This window comes from Triticum dicoccoides, chromosome 7B (assembly GCF_002162155.2).
Source record: "Triticum dicoccoides isolate Atlit2015 ecotype Zavitan chromosome 7B, WEW_v2.0, whole genome shotgun sequence".
Lineage (NCBI taxonomy): Eukaryota > Viridiplantae > Streptophyta > Magnoliopsida > Poales > Poaceae > Triticum > Triticum dicoccoides.
The window spans coordinates 731,769,932-731,789,972 of record NC_041393.1 but is presented as its reverse complement, the minus strand read 5'-3'; the positions used below and the strand labels follow the sequence as shown (position 1 = coordinate 731,789,972).

At 45.8% G+C, this 20,041-nt stretch overlaps 1 protein-coding gene across 2 annotated transcripts; it reads left to right on the top strand.

Annotated features, from left to right (window-relative positions):
* Nucleotides 1-13,103: 13,103 nt before the first annotated feature.
* On the top strand, nucleotides 13,104-17,869 carry LOC119341781 (putative disease resistance protein RGA4). 2 transcript variants are annotated; one of them, XM_037613637.1, is made up of 4 exons: nucleotides 13,104-15,248; nucleotides 15,357-17,026; nucleotides 17,225-17,325; nucleotides 17,442-17,869. In XM_037613637.1, exons 1-3 carry the CDS (start codon nucleotides 13,402-13,404, stop codon nucleotides 17,281-17,283), a joined length of 3,576 nt encoding a protein of 1,191 aa, XP_037469534.1. In that variant the 5' UTR covers nucleotides 13,104-13,401; the 3' UTR covers nucleotides 17,284-17,325; nucleotides 17,442-17,869. The 2 variants fall into 2 exon arrangements, with proteins under 2 accessions (XP_037469534.1, XP_037469533.1); XM_037613636.1 differs by having other exon boundaries at nucleotides 13,104-17,026.
* Nucleotides 17,870-20,041: the final 2,172 nt, after the last annotated feature.

Genomic DNA, 20,041 nt, shown 5'->3' with positions numbered 1-20,041 from the left:
CCACAGCCACTGACAGTGGGCCCCGTAGTGGGTCAAAGCCCGGGTCAACGCGGGATTAGCCCCTGTGTCACTGTCGTGTGGACCCCACACGTCAGGTTTGACCCGAGCCGGCCCCTGTTGACTTGCTGACGTCATGCCAACGTCATGCTGACGCAGTAATGCTTTCTGGATTTAATTTAATTCTGAAATTCCAGAAAAATGCCTAAAACTTCCAAAATTCATAGAAAATTAACCGTAACTCCAAATTAAATAAATTATATATGAAAAATTATCAGAAAAATTCAAGGAATCCATCTGTACCATTTTCATGCATGTTTGAACAATGTTTGTCCTCTGTTTTGGACAAAACAAATAAATGGCATTTAAATAATCACATATGGAGTTTGAATTTGAATCTTGGATTCAAACCAACTTCATTTAATCTGGTTTTAGTTGCATTAGCTCAAAACACATTCATTTTTGCCATGTCATGATCATGCATCATATTGTGCATTGCATTGATTGTGCTCCCTTCTATGTTGCCGGTATTTATCCCCTCTCGATAGGCGTGATACCGATGATGTGATCGTTGACACTGATGAAGACTCAATGTTATCTTCAGAAGTGCCAGGCAAGCCAAACCCCCTTGTTCATTCCGATACAATCCCACTCTCTCGCTCCTGCTCTCTTTTACTGCATTAGGACAACACCGATTCAACTGTTACATGCTGCGGTAGTTGAACCCCTTTATCCTCTGCATGACCTGTCATTGCCACAGTAAATAGATGAAACCCACTAGCATGAGTAGGAGTTGTTTGAGCCTTGTTGTGCCTACTCATTCATGTTTGTTTGTCATGCCTGCTACTGCTTAGAGTTGAGTCAGGTCTGATTCATCGGGGATGAATTAGAGGTGTGTGAACATGTCCTACTGTGTGTGAGCTAAGTGTGTGAACACGATTTGGTAAAGGTAGCGGTGAGAGGCCATGTAGGAGTACATGGTGGGTTGTCTCATTGAAACCGTCCTTAGGAACTGAGTCCTGTGTTGGTGATCCATGATTCAGCTACTACCATACATTGGGCCCTGAAATATGACCCCGCTCGACTTCTTATTCGCCCTTGTCCTCTGTCCAGGAGTTGCAAGTAGTTTCTGGTGTTTGTAGTATGCTGGAGGCCGTGGACAGCGCTGACCGTAGGGGTGGGCTGTGATGCGGTAGGCACGTGGCCGGGTATACCGGGCGCCCGTTTGGTGTCACGGAACCCTGTTCACATCGTTTGGGGCTGTGAGCGAAACTCCGGCCGGATCTCCTCATGGATGGAACCCGAATAGGCGATAAACCTGGACTAGAGACTTGAGTGTTTAGGTAGGTCGTGGTCTACACCCACGTCGGCTTTCGCTTGAAGTCTGCCGAGCACATGTCGTGTGCAGACGCTAAGTGGTGGAAACATGTATGAAGAAGTACACCCCTGCAGGGTTAACATCATCTATTCGAATAGCCGTGTCCGCAGAAAAGGACTTCTGGGTTGCTTATATCAGTTCATAGACAAGTGAAAGTGGATACCCTAAAATACGCAAGATAAGCGTGAGTGCTATGGATGGCGTTCTCGTAGGGAGACGGGAGCGGATCCATAGTGGTGTATTGATATGGTGAATATGTGGACTCGTGTGCGCCACCTCAAAAGAGTTACTTGCAGTCGTAGTTTAGGATAGCCACCGAGTCAAAGCTGGCTTGCTGCAGTCAAACCCCTCCACCCCCTTGTTGATAATGATGCATATGTAGATAGATCTGATGTAAGTCTTGCTGGGTACATTTGTACTCACGTTTGCCTATTTATGTTTTTGCAGAGAGACTTCGGTCTCGCTAGTAGTTCCGCGTGGACTTCGACGTTTAGCTTGATACCTCAGCTACGATCTTGTGCCCTCGGCAGGATCTGGTAGATAGTCAGGCTTCTCAGCCTTTTTCATTTATAGATGTCTGTACTCAGACATGATAGCTTCCGCTTGTGCTTTGATTTGTATGCTCTGATTGTTGGGTCATGAGACCCCTGTTTGTAATATCTCGCTCCTCGGAGCCTATTGAATAAGTACTTGTGTCGTAGAGTCATGTTGTGATGCTTCGTTGTATTTGCACATATCGAGCATATTGTGTGAATGATTGAAATGCTTGGTATGTGTGGGATCTGACTATCTAGTTGTTTATCTTTAGTAGCCTCTCTTACCGGGAAATGTCTCCTAGTGTTACCGCTGAGCCATGGTAGCTTGCTACTGCTCTGGAACACTTAGGCTGGCCGGCATGTGTCCTTCTTCGTTCCTGTGTCTGTCCCTTCGGGGAAATGTCACGCTTTGAGTACCGGAGTCTTGTTAGCCCGCTACAGCCCGGTTTACCGGAGTCCTGCTAGCCCAGTGCTACAGCCCGGACCCACTTGCTGATGACCGACACGTTCGAAGCTGGGTCATGGATGCCTGTCCCTGTAAGTCTGTGCCACTTTGGGTTTACGACTAGTCATGTCAGCCCGGGCTCCTTATCATATGGATGCTAGCGACACTATCATATACGTGAGCCAAAAGGCGCAAACGGTCCCGGGCAAAGGTAAGGCGACACCCGTGGGGATACCGTGCGTGAGGCCGCAAAGTGATATGAGGTGTTACCGGCTAGATCGATGTGACATCGAGTCGGGGTCCTGACAGTGTTGGTATAGAGGCCATGTAGGAGTACATGGTGGGTTGTCTCATTGAAGCCGTCCTCAGGAACTGAGTTCTGTGTTTGTGATCCATGATTCAGCTACTACCATACATTGGGCCCTGAAATATGACCCCGCTCGACTTCTTATTCACCCTAGTCCTCTGTCCAGGAGTTGCAAGTAGTTTCTGGTGTTTGTAGCTTACTGGAGGCCGTGGACAGCGCTGACCGTAGGGGTGGGCTGTGATGCGGTAGGTACGTGGCACGGTGTACCGGATGCCCGTTTGGTATCTCGGGAACCCTGTTCACATCGTTTGGGGCTGTGAGCGAAACTCCGGCCGGATCTCCTCATGGATGGAACCCGAATAGGCGATAAACCTGGACTAGAGACTTGAGTGTTTAGGTAGGTCGTGGTCTACACCCACGTCGGCTTTCGCTTGAAGTCTGCCGAGCACATGCCGTGTGCAGACGCTAAGTGGTGGAAACATGTATGAAGAAGTACACCCCTGCAGGGTTAACATCATCTATTCGAATAGCCGTGTCCGCGGAAAAGGACTTCTGGGTTGCTTATATCAGTTCATAGACAAGTGAAAGTGGATACTTTAAAATGCGCAAGATAAGCGTGAGTGCTATGGATGGCGTTCTCGTAGGGAGACGGGAGCGGATCCATAGTGGTGTATTGATATGGTGAATATGTGGACTCGTGTGCGCCACCTCAAAAGAGTCGCTTGCAGTCGTAGTTTAGGATAGCCACCGAGTCAAAGCTGGCTTGCTGCAGTTAAACCCCACCATCCCTTTGTTGATAATGATGCATATGTAGATAGTTCTGATGTAAGTCTTGCTGGGTACATTTGTACTCACGTTTGCCTATTTTATGTTTTTGCAGAGAGATTTCAGTCTCGCTAGTAGTTTCGCGTGGACTTCGACGTTTAGCTTGTTACCTCAGCTACGATCTTGTGCCCTCGGCAGTATCTGGCAGATAGTCAGGCTTCTCAGCCTTTTTCATTTATAGTGGTCTGTACTCAGACATGATAGTTTCCGCTTGTGCTTGATTTGTATGCTCTGAATGTTGGGTCATGAGACCCATGTTTGTAATATCTCGCTCCTCGGAGCCTATTGATTAAAATACTTGAATTGTAGAGTCATGTTGTGATGCCATGTTGTATTTGCACATATCGAGCATATTGTGTGTATGTTATTGAAATGCTTGGTATGTGTGGGATCTGACAACCTAGTTGTTTATCCTTGGTAGCCCCTCTTACCGGGAAATGTCTCCTAGTGTTTCCACCGAGCCATGGTAGCTTGCTACTGCTCCGGAACACTTAGGCTGGCCGGCATGTGTCCTTCTTCGTTCCTGTGTCTGTCCCTTCGGGGAAATGTCACGCGGTGATTACCGGAGTCCCGTTAGCCCGCTACAGCCCGGTTCACCGGAGTCCTGCTAGCCCAGTGCTACAGCCTGGATTCACTCGCTGATGACCGACACGTTCGATGCTGGGTCATGGATGCCTGTCCCTGTAAGTCTGTGCCACTTTGGGTTTACGACTAGTCATGTCAGCCCGGGCTCCTTATCATATGGATGCTAGCGACACTATCATATACGTGAGCCAAAAGGCGCAAACGGTCCCGGGCAAAGGTAAGGCGACACCCGTGGGGATACCGTGCGTGAGGCCGCAAAGTGATATGAGGTGCTACAGGCTAGATCGATGTGACATCGAGTCGGGGTCCTGACAGTATCTGACTTGGATGAAATAAACCCAAGAGCTAGCAGTTTAGAACTCAGACGTGAATACCATGCTCTGGGAGCTTGCTTGAGACCATAGAGGGACTTGTCAAGTTTACAAACATGAGACGGTTTGTGTTTATTTTCATACCCAGGAGGTTGTTTCATGTAAACTTCCTCTTCTAGAACGCCATGAAGAAACGCATTCTGAACATCAAGCTGACGAAGGCTCCAACCTCTGGACACAGCAATAGACAGTACAAGGCGAACGGTGGCAGCTTTAACAACTGGACTAAATGTGTCCTCATAGTCAAGTCCATACCTCTGCTTAAAACCCTTAGCAACGAGTCTGGCTTTGTAGCGATCAATGGTGCCATCTGAATGACGTTTGATGCGATAAACCCACTTACAATCAATGATATTGTAACGTGGATGATAAGGAACAAGATGCCATGTATGATTATTCTGCAGAGCACTAAATTCTTCATCCATAGCGTGTTTCCAGCGAGGATCAGCAAGAGCATCGGTGACAGTCCGAGGTTCACCTGTGGAATCAATGGAAGTAGCTAAACCATATTTAGTCTTGTAATTAATTGGATGAATGGTTCCTGCCTGTAGACGCGTACAGGCCGCGGCTGAGGAGCCGCAGACGATCCGGGCGACAGCGACGGACGCAGTCCTGGCGATCCCGAGGCAGATCCGCTCGACAGCGCGGGATCTTCTGTGGCAGCTGCAGTGGAAGGATCATCAGAGGCAGCCGCAGAAGATCTGGGCGAATCAAACGTGGGGACCGCGCCGCAGCCAGTCGATGCAGGCGCAGGGGCCCGCCTAGAGTAGACCTGCGGGACCGGCGCGTACCGCCTGGTCGGGCTGTCCTCGGCAGGTGATTGGCGCGCCTCGCCCGGGGAATCCGGCGCAAACCGCCTGGTCGGGCTGCCCCCTGGAGCCGATTGGTGCATCGCACGTGGGGAGGGCGGGTCGGTGGGAAGGCGCGACGCGACTAGGCGGGACTGGCTCGGCAGTCTTCCTGGGCCCAGCAGCGATCTCGAGGAGGATTCGGGCGGGGTTGACGCAGTCAGGGGCACCGATCCCGATGGAGATTCGCTGGGATCTCCTGTTGCCTCTTCTGTTGCTGCTGAAACGGTGTTTTCTGCGCCATTTGCTGCTGAAATACAAAACTCAGGTGCAATAGGTGATGGATTAGTCAATGTTGGTTCAGTACAAATATCATCAACCTCACACGGAACGCCGGATAACCGAGGAGGAAGGAGAAGGATTTCCTTTTGGAGAAGGGCCCCGGCGTTTGGATGGAGTTTTGCAAAAGGGAATTGAGTTTCATCAAACACAACATCACGTGAGATATACACACGTCCGGTGGAAACATCTAAGCACTTGACCCCCTTATGCTGAGCACTATACCCAAGAAAGACACATTGCTTAGATCGGAAACTAAGCTTACGAGTGTTGTAGGGACGAAGATTTGGCCAACGGGCACACCCAAAAATGCGAAGTGTGGTGTAATCTGGTGTGACATGAAAGAGACGTTCAGTGGGAGTTTCATTAGAAATAGTGCGACTAGGCCACATGTTGATGAGATGCACGGCAGTGAGAAAGGCTTCGTCCCAAAATTTTAGTGGCATTGAAGCAGAAGCTAAGATAGCAAGACCTACTTCAACGATGTGCCTATGCTTGCGTTCAGCAGAGCCATTCTGTTGGTGCGCATGGGGACAAGATACGTGATGTGAGATACCTATCTTTTGAAAAAAAAGAATTCAGTTTCTCATACTCACCCCCAGTCCGACTGGATAGAGATAATTTTGCTATCAAGTTTGCGTTCAACGAGAGCTTGAAAATTGTGAAAAACTTGGAACAAATCAGCACGTTTCTTAAGGAGATATATCCATGTATACTTGCTGTAATCATCAATGAAGCTTACATAGTAAGAGTGTCTACCAACAGAGGTGGGGGCAGGACCCCACACATCAGAAAAAATAAGCTGTAAAGGCTTAGTGGAAACACTAGTAGACACAGGATATGACAATTGATGACTTTTTGCTCGTTGACATGAATCACAAATGGTTTCTAAGTTTCTCTCACCAACAACTGGGAGTTTATTTCTACTAAGGATCTGATGAACAGTAGAAAAAGAAGGATGACCTAAGAGATTGTGCCACCTTTCAGCAGAAAGCTTGATGGCACCATACACTTGTTTATTGTTCTGGCAATACTTGGGAAGCAAAGCATAGAGGCCTTCAACACAGACACCCCTATGGAGAACTTTCTTCATGACCTGATCCTTGATCAAAAAGAAGAATGGGTGAAACTCTAGAAACACATTATTGTCAAGAGCAATACGATGAACAGATAGGAGAGTTTTGGAAGCATTAGGAACATACAAGATGTCATTGATTTCAAGGTTTTTGTGTGGGGTTTTGATAAAGGATTGACCAACATGATTTATTTCCATACCTGCACCGTTTGCTGCAGTGTAGACTTGATCATGACCACAATATTTCTCATGCATAGTCAGCCTGTCCAACTCGCCTGTGATGTGGTTGGTGGCACCAGTGTCCATGTACCAGTTGGTGTCAATGCCATAAGACACGTCGGCTGCAGCTGCAACTTCCTTTTTCTGGGAATTTTTGTCATCGGCGTAATGCCAGTCACAATCTTTTGCAATATGGTTTTTTTTTGCATATTTGACATTTGTTTTCATACCCTTCATACCCTTGAAAGGGGCGCCGATTGTTGTTGTTGTTTCGCCGGTTGTAGCCGCCACCACCAGAAGGGTTCTGGTTCTGAGGAAAGTGGCCACCGCCACCACCAGAGCCCCCCTGATGACCCCCGCCGTTCTGGTGGTAGCCATAGCCGCCACCAGGATTAGGGTTAGGGTAGCCGCCGTTTCCACCCGCCATGTGGTAGCCTCCAGGAGCGCCACCGCCGGAGCCACCAGCAGTAGCGTTGTAGCCGCCGCCGCCGCCGCCGCGAGAGCCACCACCCCCGCCTTTGCGGTAGTCGCCGTTTCCACCACCAGAACGGCCCCGCGAGGCGATGTTGGCAGAGGACTTGAAGCCGCCATTGCCAGCACCCTGGAACATCTCCATGCGCTGGTCAAAGTTTGCCACAAGGGAGAAGAGGCCATCAACCGTGATGGGCTCGGTGCGGACGTCGAGAGCGGAGATGATGGGTTGATAGTCCATGTCAAGCCCTGCGATGATGAAAGAGATGAGTTCCCCTTCTCCAAGGGGTTTGCCCGCCGCGGTGAGCTCGTCGGAGAGAGAGCGCATCTGGCCGAAATAGGCAGAGGCGGACATGGAGCCCTTCTGAGCATTGGTGAGTGCGGCGCGAAGATTGTTGGCACGAGACAGCGAAACGGCGGAGAACATGGTGGCCAAGGCAGTCCAGATGGCGTGGGAGGACTCAAGTGAGGCAACCTGGATGAGAACTTCCTTGGACAGGTTGCGCAGAAGATACGCAACGATCTGTTGATCCTGGACGAGCCAGGGGGTATGGGCAGGGTTGGGAGTGACCTGATCTTTGCCGTCTTTGTCTTTGGTGGTAAGGGTTTTGGGAGGCTCGACGGTGGTGCCGTCGATGTAGCCATAGAGGCCAGCGCCCAGTATCTGGGATCGGGCTTGAGCTTTCCAGAGAACGTAGTTCGTCTGGGTAAGTGGTTCAGAGGTGTTGTAATTGAGGGTGGAGGAGACGGCAGCGCTTGAGGAAGACATGGTGGAGGGGATGGGTGGCGGCGAGAGGAGATGCGTGGGTTGGGGACGAAGAAGATGGATGGGTGTCGAGAGGTGGGAGGCACGAGCTAGATGCAATCGGAAGAGCCTGCTCTGTATACCATGTGGAGAATGATAGAAGCGTCTCAATCTCCATACAGGAGACCCGCGTGATATATATTGATAGCGTGGTCGATACAATGTGCGGTAGCTCGAGGCTTAACCGATCAGAGGAGATTACAGGGAGGTTTAGAGAGATAAGGAGATAAGAAGATAAATGAGATCTCTAACCTAACCTCCTAACAATATCTCCAATACACATACGTGACATGTCTAACAGGCAGCATTGAGAGGGAAGATGTAGATGCTCATTATTATGGAAGTAAGCGAGCATTATACAATTACTTCCTCTGTTACTTACTAGTGAGTACTTAATGCACTAGCTAGATAATGGTAATATCATCACTAGTAGGACAACAGAAAACTGGTTGTTTCTTCAACCTAAATTCGTCATTTCTTAATTTATTGATGCCCCTTTAAGTGTAAGTTTTTACATGATTAATCTGTGCAGATAAGCCTATACTACTGAAACCGAAGACATGGAAATATGCCATCCGTAGAGATTAGAGAGCTATGAGCAGAATCACAAGAATACCACCAGTATGGAAGTTTTCATGCAGGTTTGTGATCTAGAAGTATGCCCATCTCTGCTGGAACATTTTTAACTGTTATTTTTTAGCAAAAATAAACTTAAAATCTGATACCTTTTTGCAGAACTGTTCCAACACATGGTATTGCAAGCCTCGGCGGGATCCTGAAAGCGCTCCTATAATAGTATTGGCTATCATTCCGTTCCCAGAAAGAGATCTTGTTTGGATAATCTCTGTTTACCTGGAGTTGTATTTGTATTTTCCACCTCTGTTTACCTAGGGCTGTACCATCGTATTTCTTTCCGAGAAAAAGTTTTGTAAAAAAATCGGTTGCAGTTTCCCTGTTTTATTTATGGACTTGTACAATGGTACCAAGATTTACAGTCAATATTCTGTTTACCATGTACTATAACACCGACCATCATATGTGTATCTGAAGCTGTTGGTTTGCCCTCGTCATATGTTTGGAACTTTGGTATGCCTTGCCGTTGCGACCCACTTCAAATTTTGTGTACTGTAAATTGGATTGCACAAGGGATCGAGCCTTGTAGTGATGAAACGCTCTGTGGCAACTTCTTGGGTCGTCACATTTCCATCTGAATCTCTTTAGGCGTGAACTGGGCAAGTCTGAACCTGGTCTCTTTTTGTTCCTCCACCCTGCTGCTGCACCCTCATTTCTCCCTCTTCTCGATGCAATCCCAGCACAATAGTGTAGAGTTTCAGCACAATCCCAGCACATAGCATTGAACCAGCTGAACCATTATTATTTTTTATGTTTATGGCCAACAATCCTGTTCCGAACTGATTTCACCCTTCTTTGTGCCTGCTGAGTGTAATCATATTACTTGATGAATGAAATCCTCTTTCCCGCAAAAAAAATAAATCTATGTGTGGCTTTATGTTTTTTATTAGATCAACATGAAAAATATGATATCGACGTAATTAAGGTCATCTAACTCCTTTTTTGAGGGGGACGTAAGTTTTTTTTTTTGTTTTAGACAAGAGGGGGACGTAAGTTCAGTACTGCACCACACCACCGTCAGCAGCCCCGCTAACTGGGCTCTCGGTTGTCCGGTGGACCTGCTGGGCCTTGTGGGCTTGTGCAATCGCTAAGCATGTTCCCTTTGAAGGTGAAAAAAAAACACCCCCTCCTCGTCGTCTTCGACGGAATCCCCAAATCCGAGAAGAGACCGCCGGCCGGAATCCTCTTCCGCCGCCGCGGCCTTCGCCGTACGTCCGAGCGTGCAACCGGAATTATGATCCCCCGCCTCGGCCGTACATCCTCGAAGCATCCCCATTCTTCTCCACCCCGTTCTCGCACCAGATTAGATTTTCGGTGATCGTTGGGATGGAGGAATGAGCAGTCACGCTGGGAGCTTTCGAGGCTGGCTGTGGAGCGGTGTGAGGAGATGAGGCAGGGGGCAGGGGAGGGAGGAAGCTAGCCTCTTCAAGGCCAGCTCACATCGGGGGAGCAAGATGGCGGCCATGGCGGCGCCCAGCTGCCGTCGTCGTCCGGCGCCACCGTCCCCGTTCCTCTCTGCTTCTCCAGCAACCGTCCGGAGAGTGGGCACGCCGGAGACTGCGAGTGGTGGAGCAACCACGGGCGGGACGGGGGAGCGGGAGGAGCTGCCGGCGGCTCAGATTCAGATTCAGGTAAGAACACTGAACCCAAGAATATTCTAGCAGCGGGCTACTGCATTTCTAGGTGATTTTCTCTTGTGTATTTTACCTCCACTGCATTTTCTACCGCATCACAGTGATGCCAGACGGCAACATTTATCTAGATAATATCAAGACAGTTGTATATATCCATGTTTTTTCCCCACAGCTCATGCTTCTGAAACCAAAACCATGCAATTGCAGCACTTGTCTGGATTTAAGTATTTTTATATCTGGTGTTTCGGGCACTGTTTATTAGTCCTTTGTATTTCCTTTAGTTACTTCTTCATGGATTCGTGTGCATGCTCGTAAAAGGAAGTCAATGTATAGCTTTTAAGAGTGTGAATTTAGTCAAGCAAACAGAGTGTTGACGCCATGCTTGGATCCATGGGACTATTTTTAGTCTGACTAAAACTAGTCTCTTTTAGAGGCTAAAGTTCCAATCACCCCTGACTAAAAAGAGGCTAGAACTAGTCTTGAGACTAAAAAATTTTAGTCATGGGAACCCTACTAAAATATGGATTAGTCCTCTCTCTCCTCATTTAACTCCTCTCCTTTAACACATGCGAGTTCGGGATTGGAGGGTTTGAAGGATAATAAATGCTCATTAACTCATTTTAGTCTATTTAGTATTTGTATCCAAGCATGGGTGAGGCTAGCAAGTTTTAATCTCACTACTTTTAGTCATGAGACTAAAACGTATCCAAGCACCCTCTGAGTCTGTGAGAAGGCCCCAACTTTAATTTATTACTGCTGCCCCTAAAAAACAACATGTAAAATCACACTATCATATGGATGTTTTTGTTTTGTTTTTCAGAGGTCAGACCTACAAAATTATAAATTACCATGGCATTTACTGGGCTTTCGGTTGTTCAGCGGTGCTGGGCCTCCTAGTGTGCCTGGGAATTCGGAGAGCGCTGCCTCGTCGTCTACGACGGTCGGTCCCCAAATCCTCCCAGTGAGCGCCGGCAGAATCCTCAAGCCAAGCCACACCGGAGGAGGAGGGGGCCATGTCGCCGCCCTCGCTCCTCTTTGCTTCTCCAGCATCCTCAAGACAAACACATTCCAACATGTAAGTTCAAATACATCTTTGCTAGCATTATTTGCCTCCATTTTCATTAAAAGCAAGGAAGCAAGCACATGACTGTTAGGCTGCTCCTTCACCTTTATGTGCTTCCCTGTGTTCTCTTCGTGCCAATGGCATAGTGGACACCAATTGTAAAAAGACAGTGTCTTCCCCTCTGGCATTAGCGTTGGCAACGAACAGTAAAAATTAATTATCCTGTAGGTAGCCAGCTGGCCTCCTCGTTAGCATAAATGTATCCTGTAGGTAGCCAGCTGGCCTTCCGTTCTGATTTATTGGTTTTCATGGTAATCTGTGTTAAATTTTAACCATAAATTTAAATAACAAAATGTTCATGCATGTCACCAAAAGTTATATTACTGAAAACTATGTTTAAATACGAATTTAACGATATATTTTTATTGACATGCACTAACCTTTTATCCGTTAAATTTTTGATCAAAATTTAGTACAAATTACAAAGGGGACTAATAAATCAGGACAGAGGTAGTAGTAACATACTGCACCCCAATGCAAATTTGTTTATGTGGCAAGTAGTTAATGAGGAGAAAGGCAGGTCACAATGGGCAAGAACATAAGCTAGTAACTTCACACTTCCCTAGACTATGTTACTACCTCCATAGTGGGTAGGAACATCTATGTAGTGTCATGCAACGATGTATTTATTAGGTTATAGACTCATTGTTTCTTGGAGTGTGTGATGTTCCGGTAACTTAGCTAGTTACCACAAGCACCTCTCTCTTCATTAAATACGTGCCACATAAGAAAAATTGTATTGGAGTGTGTGATGTTACTCCTAAGTTCCTCCCCACTGTGACCAGCCTAATATGTTACTGTAACATAACGCTTCCCAAGGATAAATGAGTCTAGGAGTTAATAAATGCAATCATCTATGTTACTCCCTCCGTCTAGGTGTGTAAGTCATCTTACGAAAACCAAATAATCCCAAAACACTTAGGCGCGGTGCATTAACTTCTACCTCGTTTATTATTTCTTACCATATCAACCAATAAGAGATGAGGGGTGTGCATGCTTTTAATGACTTGAGACTTCAAACATGACATGCAGTGGTTAGTTCATTGCATGCAATACTATTAATTAGCAAATAAGCATTAATATCTCTCATTTTCCCCTCCACCTTGGTCACGATGCATAGCCTAAGGTGATTTACTCACCTAGACGGAGGGAGTACTTCTTTTAAGTTACTTTGCACTATGAACGTAGTAATATAGGCTAGTGTCATATGCATGACATTAGTCTAAGTTATTACCCACTATGAACAACCTAAGAGCATGGTTAATAATATGCCAACAGTTGGCTATAAGAAGTTGACAAGTCATCTAGACCCAACCTAATAGTTGGCTTGTATAGTAGTAGGATTTGAATACGTAGTATTTTATTAATAGTTGGCCCATCATACATTCTCGTAAAGCGACTTGGGTCTTGTGTTATAGCTGGCTCTTATTCTACAGTCCGCTTCCCTTCTCTCCCCTCTTCTCTCTCCTCCAACTAAGTAAAGATATAATATTTTAGTCCTTATAGACTGCTTATGTCATCTATTGTACTTGCTCTAACATTTGTCTAGATAGCGCAGCAACGCACTCGCACTTACAGATAGATGTAGCCCTGACTGATGACCGTTGTTGAAGACGCTGCCATTGGGCGCCAAGAAAACAAACTTTCCTGAAAAGATGCTACTCGAAAGCAGTGCTGTTTTATTAAGTACGAGTATATAGTACAACACTACAACTGTCATTTGTATATTGTGCTAGCGGAGGAAACCAAGCACATCCACATGTAGTACCTCTTCCTGAAAGTTAATAGTACCAAGCAAGCGCATCTTGCACAGACCATTTTCTTCTCCACTCGCACTGCACTTGAGCTTCTCTCTGTTCTTGGTGTTCCAATGGCGGCTGTGGTGGCCACCATGGTGGTCGGTCCACTTCTCTCCATTGTGAAGGAGAAGGCATCCAGCTACTTGCTTGATCAATACAAGGTGATGAAGGGCATGGAGGAGCAACATGAGATCCTGATGCGCAAACTGCCTGCCATCCTGGACATCATCACCGACGCCGAGCAGGCCGCAGCCCACAGAGAAGGGGCAGCGGCCTGGCTCCAGGCCATCAAGAAGGTGGCTTACGAGGCGAATGAAGTCTTCGATGAGTTCAAGTATGAGGCACTTCGTCGTGAAGCAAAGAGGAAAGGGCACTACAAGAAGCTTGGCTTCCATGTGGTAAAACTCTTTCCCACTCACAACCGGTTTGTATTCCGTAAAAGGATGGGGAAAAAGCTCAGCAAGATTGTGCAGGCCATTGAGGTCCTTGTGACTGAAATGAATGCCTTTGGCTTTAAGTACCAGCAGCAACTACCTTTATCCAAGCAGTGGCGACAGACGGATCATGTTATCTTCGACCCAAAGAATATTACTAGCAGATCCAGAGCCAGTGATAATAAGAATATTGTTGACTTGCTAATTGGTCAAGCTAACAATGCAGATCTCATGGTTGTTCCCATAGTTGGAATGGGGGGTCTGGGCAAGACCACATTAGCGCAAGTTGTCTACAATGAACCTGAAATTCAGAAGCATTTTGATTTGATGCTATGGGTGTGTGTCTCTGACAGCTTTGATGTGGATTATCTGGCTACAAGAATAGTTGAAGCAGCTCCTGGGAAGAAGGATGATGATGCAAAAGAGCCTCCTTCCAAGAAGAAGACACCACTGGAGAGACTTCAGGATTTGGTTAGCGGGCAAAGGTACCTCCTTGTACTGGATGATGTCTGGACTAGAGAGGTACTTAAATGGGAACAACTTAAGGGTCGACTTCAACATGGTGGCATGGGTAGTGCGGTCTTGACAACAACTCGTGATGAAGGAGTTGCTGTAATAATGCATACTGTTGAAGCCTATAATCTCACAGCCTTGGAAGATCGATACATTCAAGAAATCATTGAGACAAGAGCATTCAGCTGTTTTCAGAGTGAAGAGGAAAGGCCCGCCTCGTTGGTGAATATGGTTGGCGAGATTGTCAATAGATGTTCTGGTTCTCCTTTGGCTGCAACAGCACTGGGCTCTGTTTTGTGTACCAAGACCAGTGAGGAAGAGTGGAAGGATGTACTAAGTAGAAGCAGCATTTGCACCGAGGAGAATGGAATCTTACCAATACTCAAGCTCAGTTACAACGACTTGTCGCCGCGTATGAAGCAATGTTTTGCTTTTTGTGCAATATTTCCCAAAGATCACATGATTGATGTGGACAAGCTGATCCAACTATGGATTGCACATGGCTTCATCCAGGAAAAGCAAGTTCGTCTTGAAACCATTGGCAAACTGATTTTCAATGAGCTGGCCTCAAGGTCATTCTTTCAGGATGTGGAACAAGTCCAAGCCACGGTCAAGGAATTTGAAGACAATTGGTCGTGTTATTCCAGAACTACATGTAAAATTCACGATCTTATGCACGATGTTGCACTGTCTGTAATGGGAAAGGAATGTGTCTTGGCAACTGAGGAAACAAGTCAGAGTGAGTGGCTTCCAAACACTGCTCGTCATTTATTTTTGTCATGCAAGGAACCAGAAAGAAAATTGAATAGTTCTCTAGAGAAAAGCTCTCCAGCAATCCAAACTCTTCTATGTGATGAGCCTATGAAAAGTTCGTTGCAACATTCATCAAAATACAGCTCTTTGCAAGCGTTACAACTCTGTTCACAGAGAAGATCATTTCAGCTGAAACCAAAGCATCTACATCACCTAAGGTACCTAGATCTCTCAAGAAGTAGATATATCAAAGCACTTCCTGAAGATATGAGCATCCTATACAACCTTCAAACGCTAAACCTCTCTGGCTGTGAATCTCTTTGTAGACTTCCAAGACAAATGAAGTATATGACTACCCTCCGTCACCTTTACACTCATGGTTGTAGAAATCTGGAGAGCATGCCTGGAGACCTCTCAAAACTAACAGCCCTACAGACACTTACATGTTTCGAAGCAAGCAGTGACTCTAATTGCAGCAATGTTGGTCAGCTCGGGAGCTTGAACCTTGGTGGTCAACTAAAGCTACGTAATCTGGCAAACGTGACAGAAGTGGATGCAAAAGCAGCAAACCTTGTGAACAAGGAGCTAAGAGAATTGAGATTAACATGGACCTTCGGATGGAATTATTCTGAACATCATACTAGCTGGCGGGATAATGAAGAGGATGCAAAAGTGCTCGAGAATCTCAAACCTCATGATGGACTACATGCCATAGGGATACAGTCATATGGAGCCACCACCTTCCCAACATGGATGACTATGTTGCAAAACATTGTTGAGATCCATCTTTTCAGCTGTACAAAACTGGTATGGTTGTTCAGTGGTGAGTGTGATACATCGTTTGCATTTCCAAATCTGAAGGAGCTTATCCTAGATGGTCTTGTTCGTTTGGAGAGATGGTGGGAAAAAGATAATGAGGGGATGCAAGGAGAGGTGATGATGTTTCCTCTACTTGAGAAGCTGGTTATTAGACACTGTGGAAAGTTGACATCATTGCCAGGACATCCGACCTTCCAAGATGTTTGCATTGAGGGATGTCCAGAGCTGACAACTACAGCTAAATCACCAAAGCTCAGTGTACTGAAGATGGAAGGACGCGAGGTAGAGTTGTTCTTGTGGGTAGCGAGACATATGACTTCATTGACCAATCTGGAACTGATTGGCATTGAACATAGTACAGATACAACCTCGATGGGGGCTGTGAATAGTTTGAGGGAATTGGTGAACGTCAAGGAGAATGGGAATGATAAAGACTTTCCTCTAGAAGTTTTGGTGTTAATAGACTTTAAGTCAGGTGTACGTGTAACAGAGCTGTGCGCATGCTTTGTACACCTTCAAGATTTGTCAATTCTGAGGTGCCATACGCTTGTCCACTGGTCAGAAAAATTGTTCGAAGGATTGGTATCCTTGAGGAAGCTAGAGATTGGCAATTGCAAAAATCTGACTGGATATGCACAAGCTTTTGCCGAGCCATCTACATCATCAAAAACAAGTCAGCTCCTGCCACGTCTAGAGTCTCTGATGATATACAATTGTGGAAACTTGGTTGAGGTCTTCAACGTCCCTGCATCTCTTAGGATAATGTACATTGATGATTGCAGTAAGCTTGAGTCCATATACGACAGGAGGCTGCAGCAGGGACAGTCAGTATCATCGATTCATCAAGGGTCATCCAATATAGAAGCATTATCATTATATAGATGTGATGGCTTAATAGGGGTCCTCTATATTCCCCCGTCCCTCAAGAGACTAGACATTTATAACACTGGTGGGTTGACATCTCTGGAATCCTGCGCTCCCGAGCTCCCGTCGTTGGAGTACCTCCTGCTTCAGGAATGCAAGACCCTGGAATCTCTACCGGATGTACCGCAAGCATACTCATCTCTCCAACATCTTTCGATTAGAGAGTGCCCTGGCATGAAGACGCTCCCTGCAAGCCTGCAGCAACGCCTGGGCAGCATCCAGGAGGAATCCGTAGATGCCCATTATTATGGAAGTAAGCACACAGCAATTACCTTCTCTATTGCTACTTACTAGCGAGTGTTAAATGTGCTAGTTAGATAATGATAATAACATCACTTGTAGGACGACAGAAAACCGGAGCAAGTCAGATATTCCTTTATCTAAGTTCGTCATTTCTTTGTTTAATGATATTCCTCTTAAGTGTAAGTTTTTACATGATTAATCCGTGTAGATAAGCCAAGGCCTATGCTGCTGAAACCGAAGACATGGAAGTATGTCTGCAAAGGTTGAACTACTGTTCTGAAAGATCTGAAAGAGATGCTGTCTGCAAAGGTTGGTGATACTGTACCCCTCTGATTTGTTTTGTGGAAAAAAAAAATACATGCCCCATCACTATATCTATCTGTCTGGCTTTCTTATTGTGTTGACTGTGTATGGCTTCTTTGTAGAATTCTTCCAGCACATACACACGGGCGGAGAAGAGAGATCACTTGGAAACAGAAGTATTGTCTTTCAAGGCCTGACACGATCAGTAGTTGTTGTTGCCATGTTGTTTTGCGATGCTGTTGCCAGGATCAGACGCCTATAGGAGGATGTTGCCATGCTGAATTGCAAGATCAGTAATCAGAAGGGCGATCCGATAGAACTATCATTTTATTCTCAGAAGTCAGAACGAGATCTGCTTTGAATAATTTAGTACTTGGATTTGCAACTTCTGTTTGTCTCTCGGCTATTGTATCATTGTGTTTCTTTTTCAACTGGCCTGGCGGCATTCTGCCCTGGGCACTGTCAGATTTTTTTTTTGCCAAACTTCTGTCGGCATTTCCTTTTGCTTGCTATACGCTCAGAAGAGGCAACTTATAAGCTGAATTTTTTATATGTCCGTCCGTCCGTCAATCTGTATGATTGTATATCTGGAGCTGTTGATTGGCCCTTATGCTCCGCACCGTCAGTTTTTTTTAATCAAAATTCTGTCAAAGTTTCCCAAATTTATTGGTTGTATGCTAGACTCATAACAGTGGTACTATTTATACAGTCAATATTGTGCTTACCACATACAACAGCCTAAAGATAACCAAACCAACAGTCATAGGGGAAGTTTTAAACGCTCACAGCTGAGCAACAGCATCCTGCTGTTATTTATTGATATTGACTATTTGAAGCTGTCGATTTCCACTCGCACTCTGCTCTAGGAATACTGTTCTGAAGTGATGTTAGGAACTTTAGCATACATTGTGTCTGTCGCAAACCACTTCAAATTGTATGGACTGACTAGAGAGCTATGCCTTCAAATTTCTCAAGATATGATATTCTTCACGAACCACATTAAGTTCCTTGTCGAGGAAGAAGACGCTGGTGGTCTAGAGCCTCCTCCTGCACATAGGGCACGACCCATGCTTGATGTGCCAGTAATTCGTCAAGCTCCGTGCCTTCTCCCCAGTCTGTAAATCCTGAAGACAACCAGGAACGTCACCAAAAAGTTCAGAAGAAAAATTCCATAACTGAAAAACGACCAATCAGCTGCCGATTGCAACAGAATGAGCAAAATTTCAGAATGTTCCTTTTTTGGACGAAGAAACAAAATGTTTTACATTATAGATTGAGATGGTTTGATGGTCAGTTAGCTGTAGGCCAATTAAGCAGAGAGATTTATACTTCCGAGGACAGTGGGTTGCAGAGATAGTGTGCGGTTTAAATCAGACCTGGAGGCGGAACGAGCATCGCGGTAGAGAAGTCGCCGACGGCAACTCTCCGGTTGTACCTGTACTCCTCAGTGATCCTGACCACGGGCAGGTTGCCAATGGACGCCCTCGATCTCGTAAAGGTCAGCGGATTCAATGAACTATGGACAGGTTCAGACTATCTCCAGCCTGAAGCCTGAACAGAAGAACAAAATGGCAGAATGCGGAGAGACTGCACAGGGATTGATTCGTGGAAAGCACGATAGAGAGAGCAACGTAAGGATTTAGTCAGCTCCACCGCCCTCTGTTTTAGGCGCCGGCGTGCCTTACAGTTCGCGGATGATGCGAAGAAGATATGAAGAGGCACAGACAGAAGTTCTGTTCTTGTTGTGCTGCTGGTGATCAATGATCGCCGCTCATGAAAGGGCAGGACTTCAATTTGACAGGTTGGTGGGACTATAAAATCGGATGTTTCTTTGCAGAACACCAATATGGAAGTTATCAGACAGGTTTCAGAAGCTATAGATATAAGACTTCAATTTTTCAGTACACGATGTTCATCTGAATTCATCTTGATTGTTTGTTTTTGACTTGTACATCCCTCGTTATTTATTGACCATCACTTGGTTTGTCAATATAAGCTGTAGGAATATTGTGAAGTGAGGTTAGGAAGACAAAAAGAGCTCTACAAATTTAGGGTTCACTCTGTAGTCTGTAGATATGCCAGCCTCATAGAAAAAGCAGCAGCAACAGCAACACAGGCATCGCGCGGGCACACATGCAAAGGAGCAAGCAGAGCCTCCTTTCTCATTGGTCGTCGAGGATGAGGATAAAGATCTAGAGGTTCCTCCTGCAGAGCGTACATGGTCCTATAGTTCATTATGTCAATGGAATAAAACTTTTCCATCCATAGTCGAGTGCACCTAAACCTTCGAACATAAGGGCAGGGAAGCTATGAACTCAGGTTCAAAACATTAAGGAGGAAGTTTTGCGGTTGATGGTTTTGCATTAATGAAAAAAATGGTAGTGGGTCTTCATTATATAAAAACAATTAGGTGCCTGACTAATTAATTTTACCACATAAATCATTATCCTAACAGCAAAAGCATCCCCATGTGATGCAAACTTATCACAGACTTCTGTAGAGTCAATATGCAAGACAAAGAAAAGATAGGGCACACAATCGTCAGATATGTTTCAAATTTTAGAAGACGGTTTCCTACACAATGTTAATGAGTACCAACTAACATATCTTTTTTATGTGAAATTCTCTTATGCGCTAGTATTTAGCAAAATCACCAATTTTGTCTCTATCCAATGCATTCTGCCCGAACATTTCTATTGGTTTCTAAAGTCTCCATAGACTG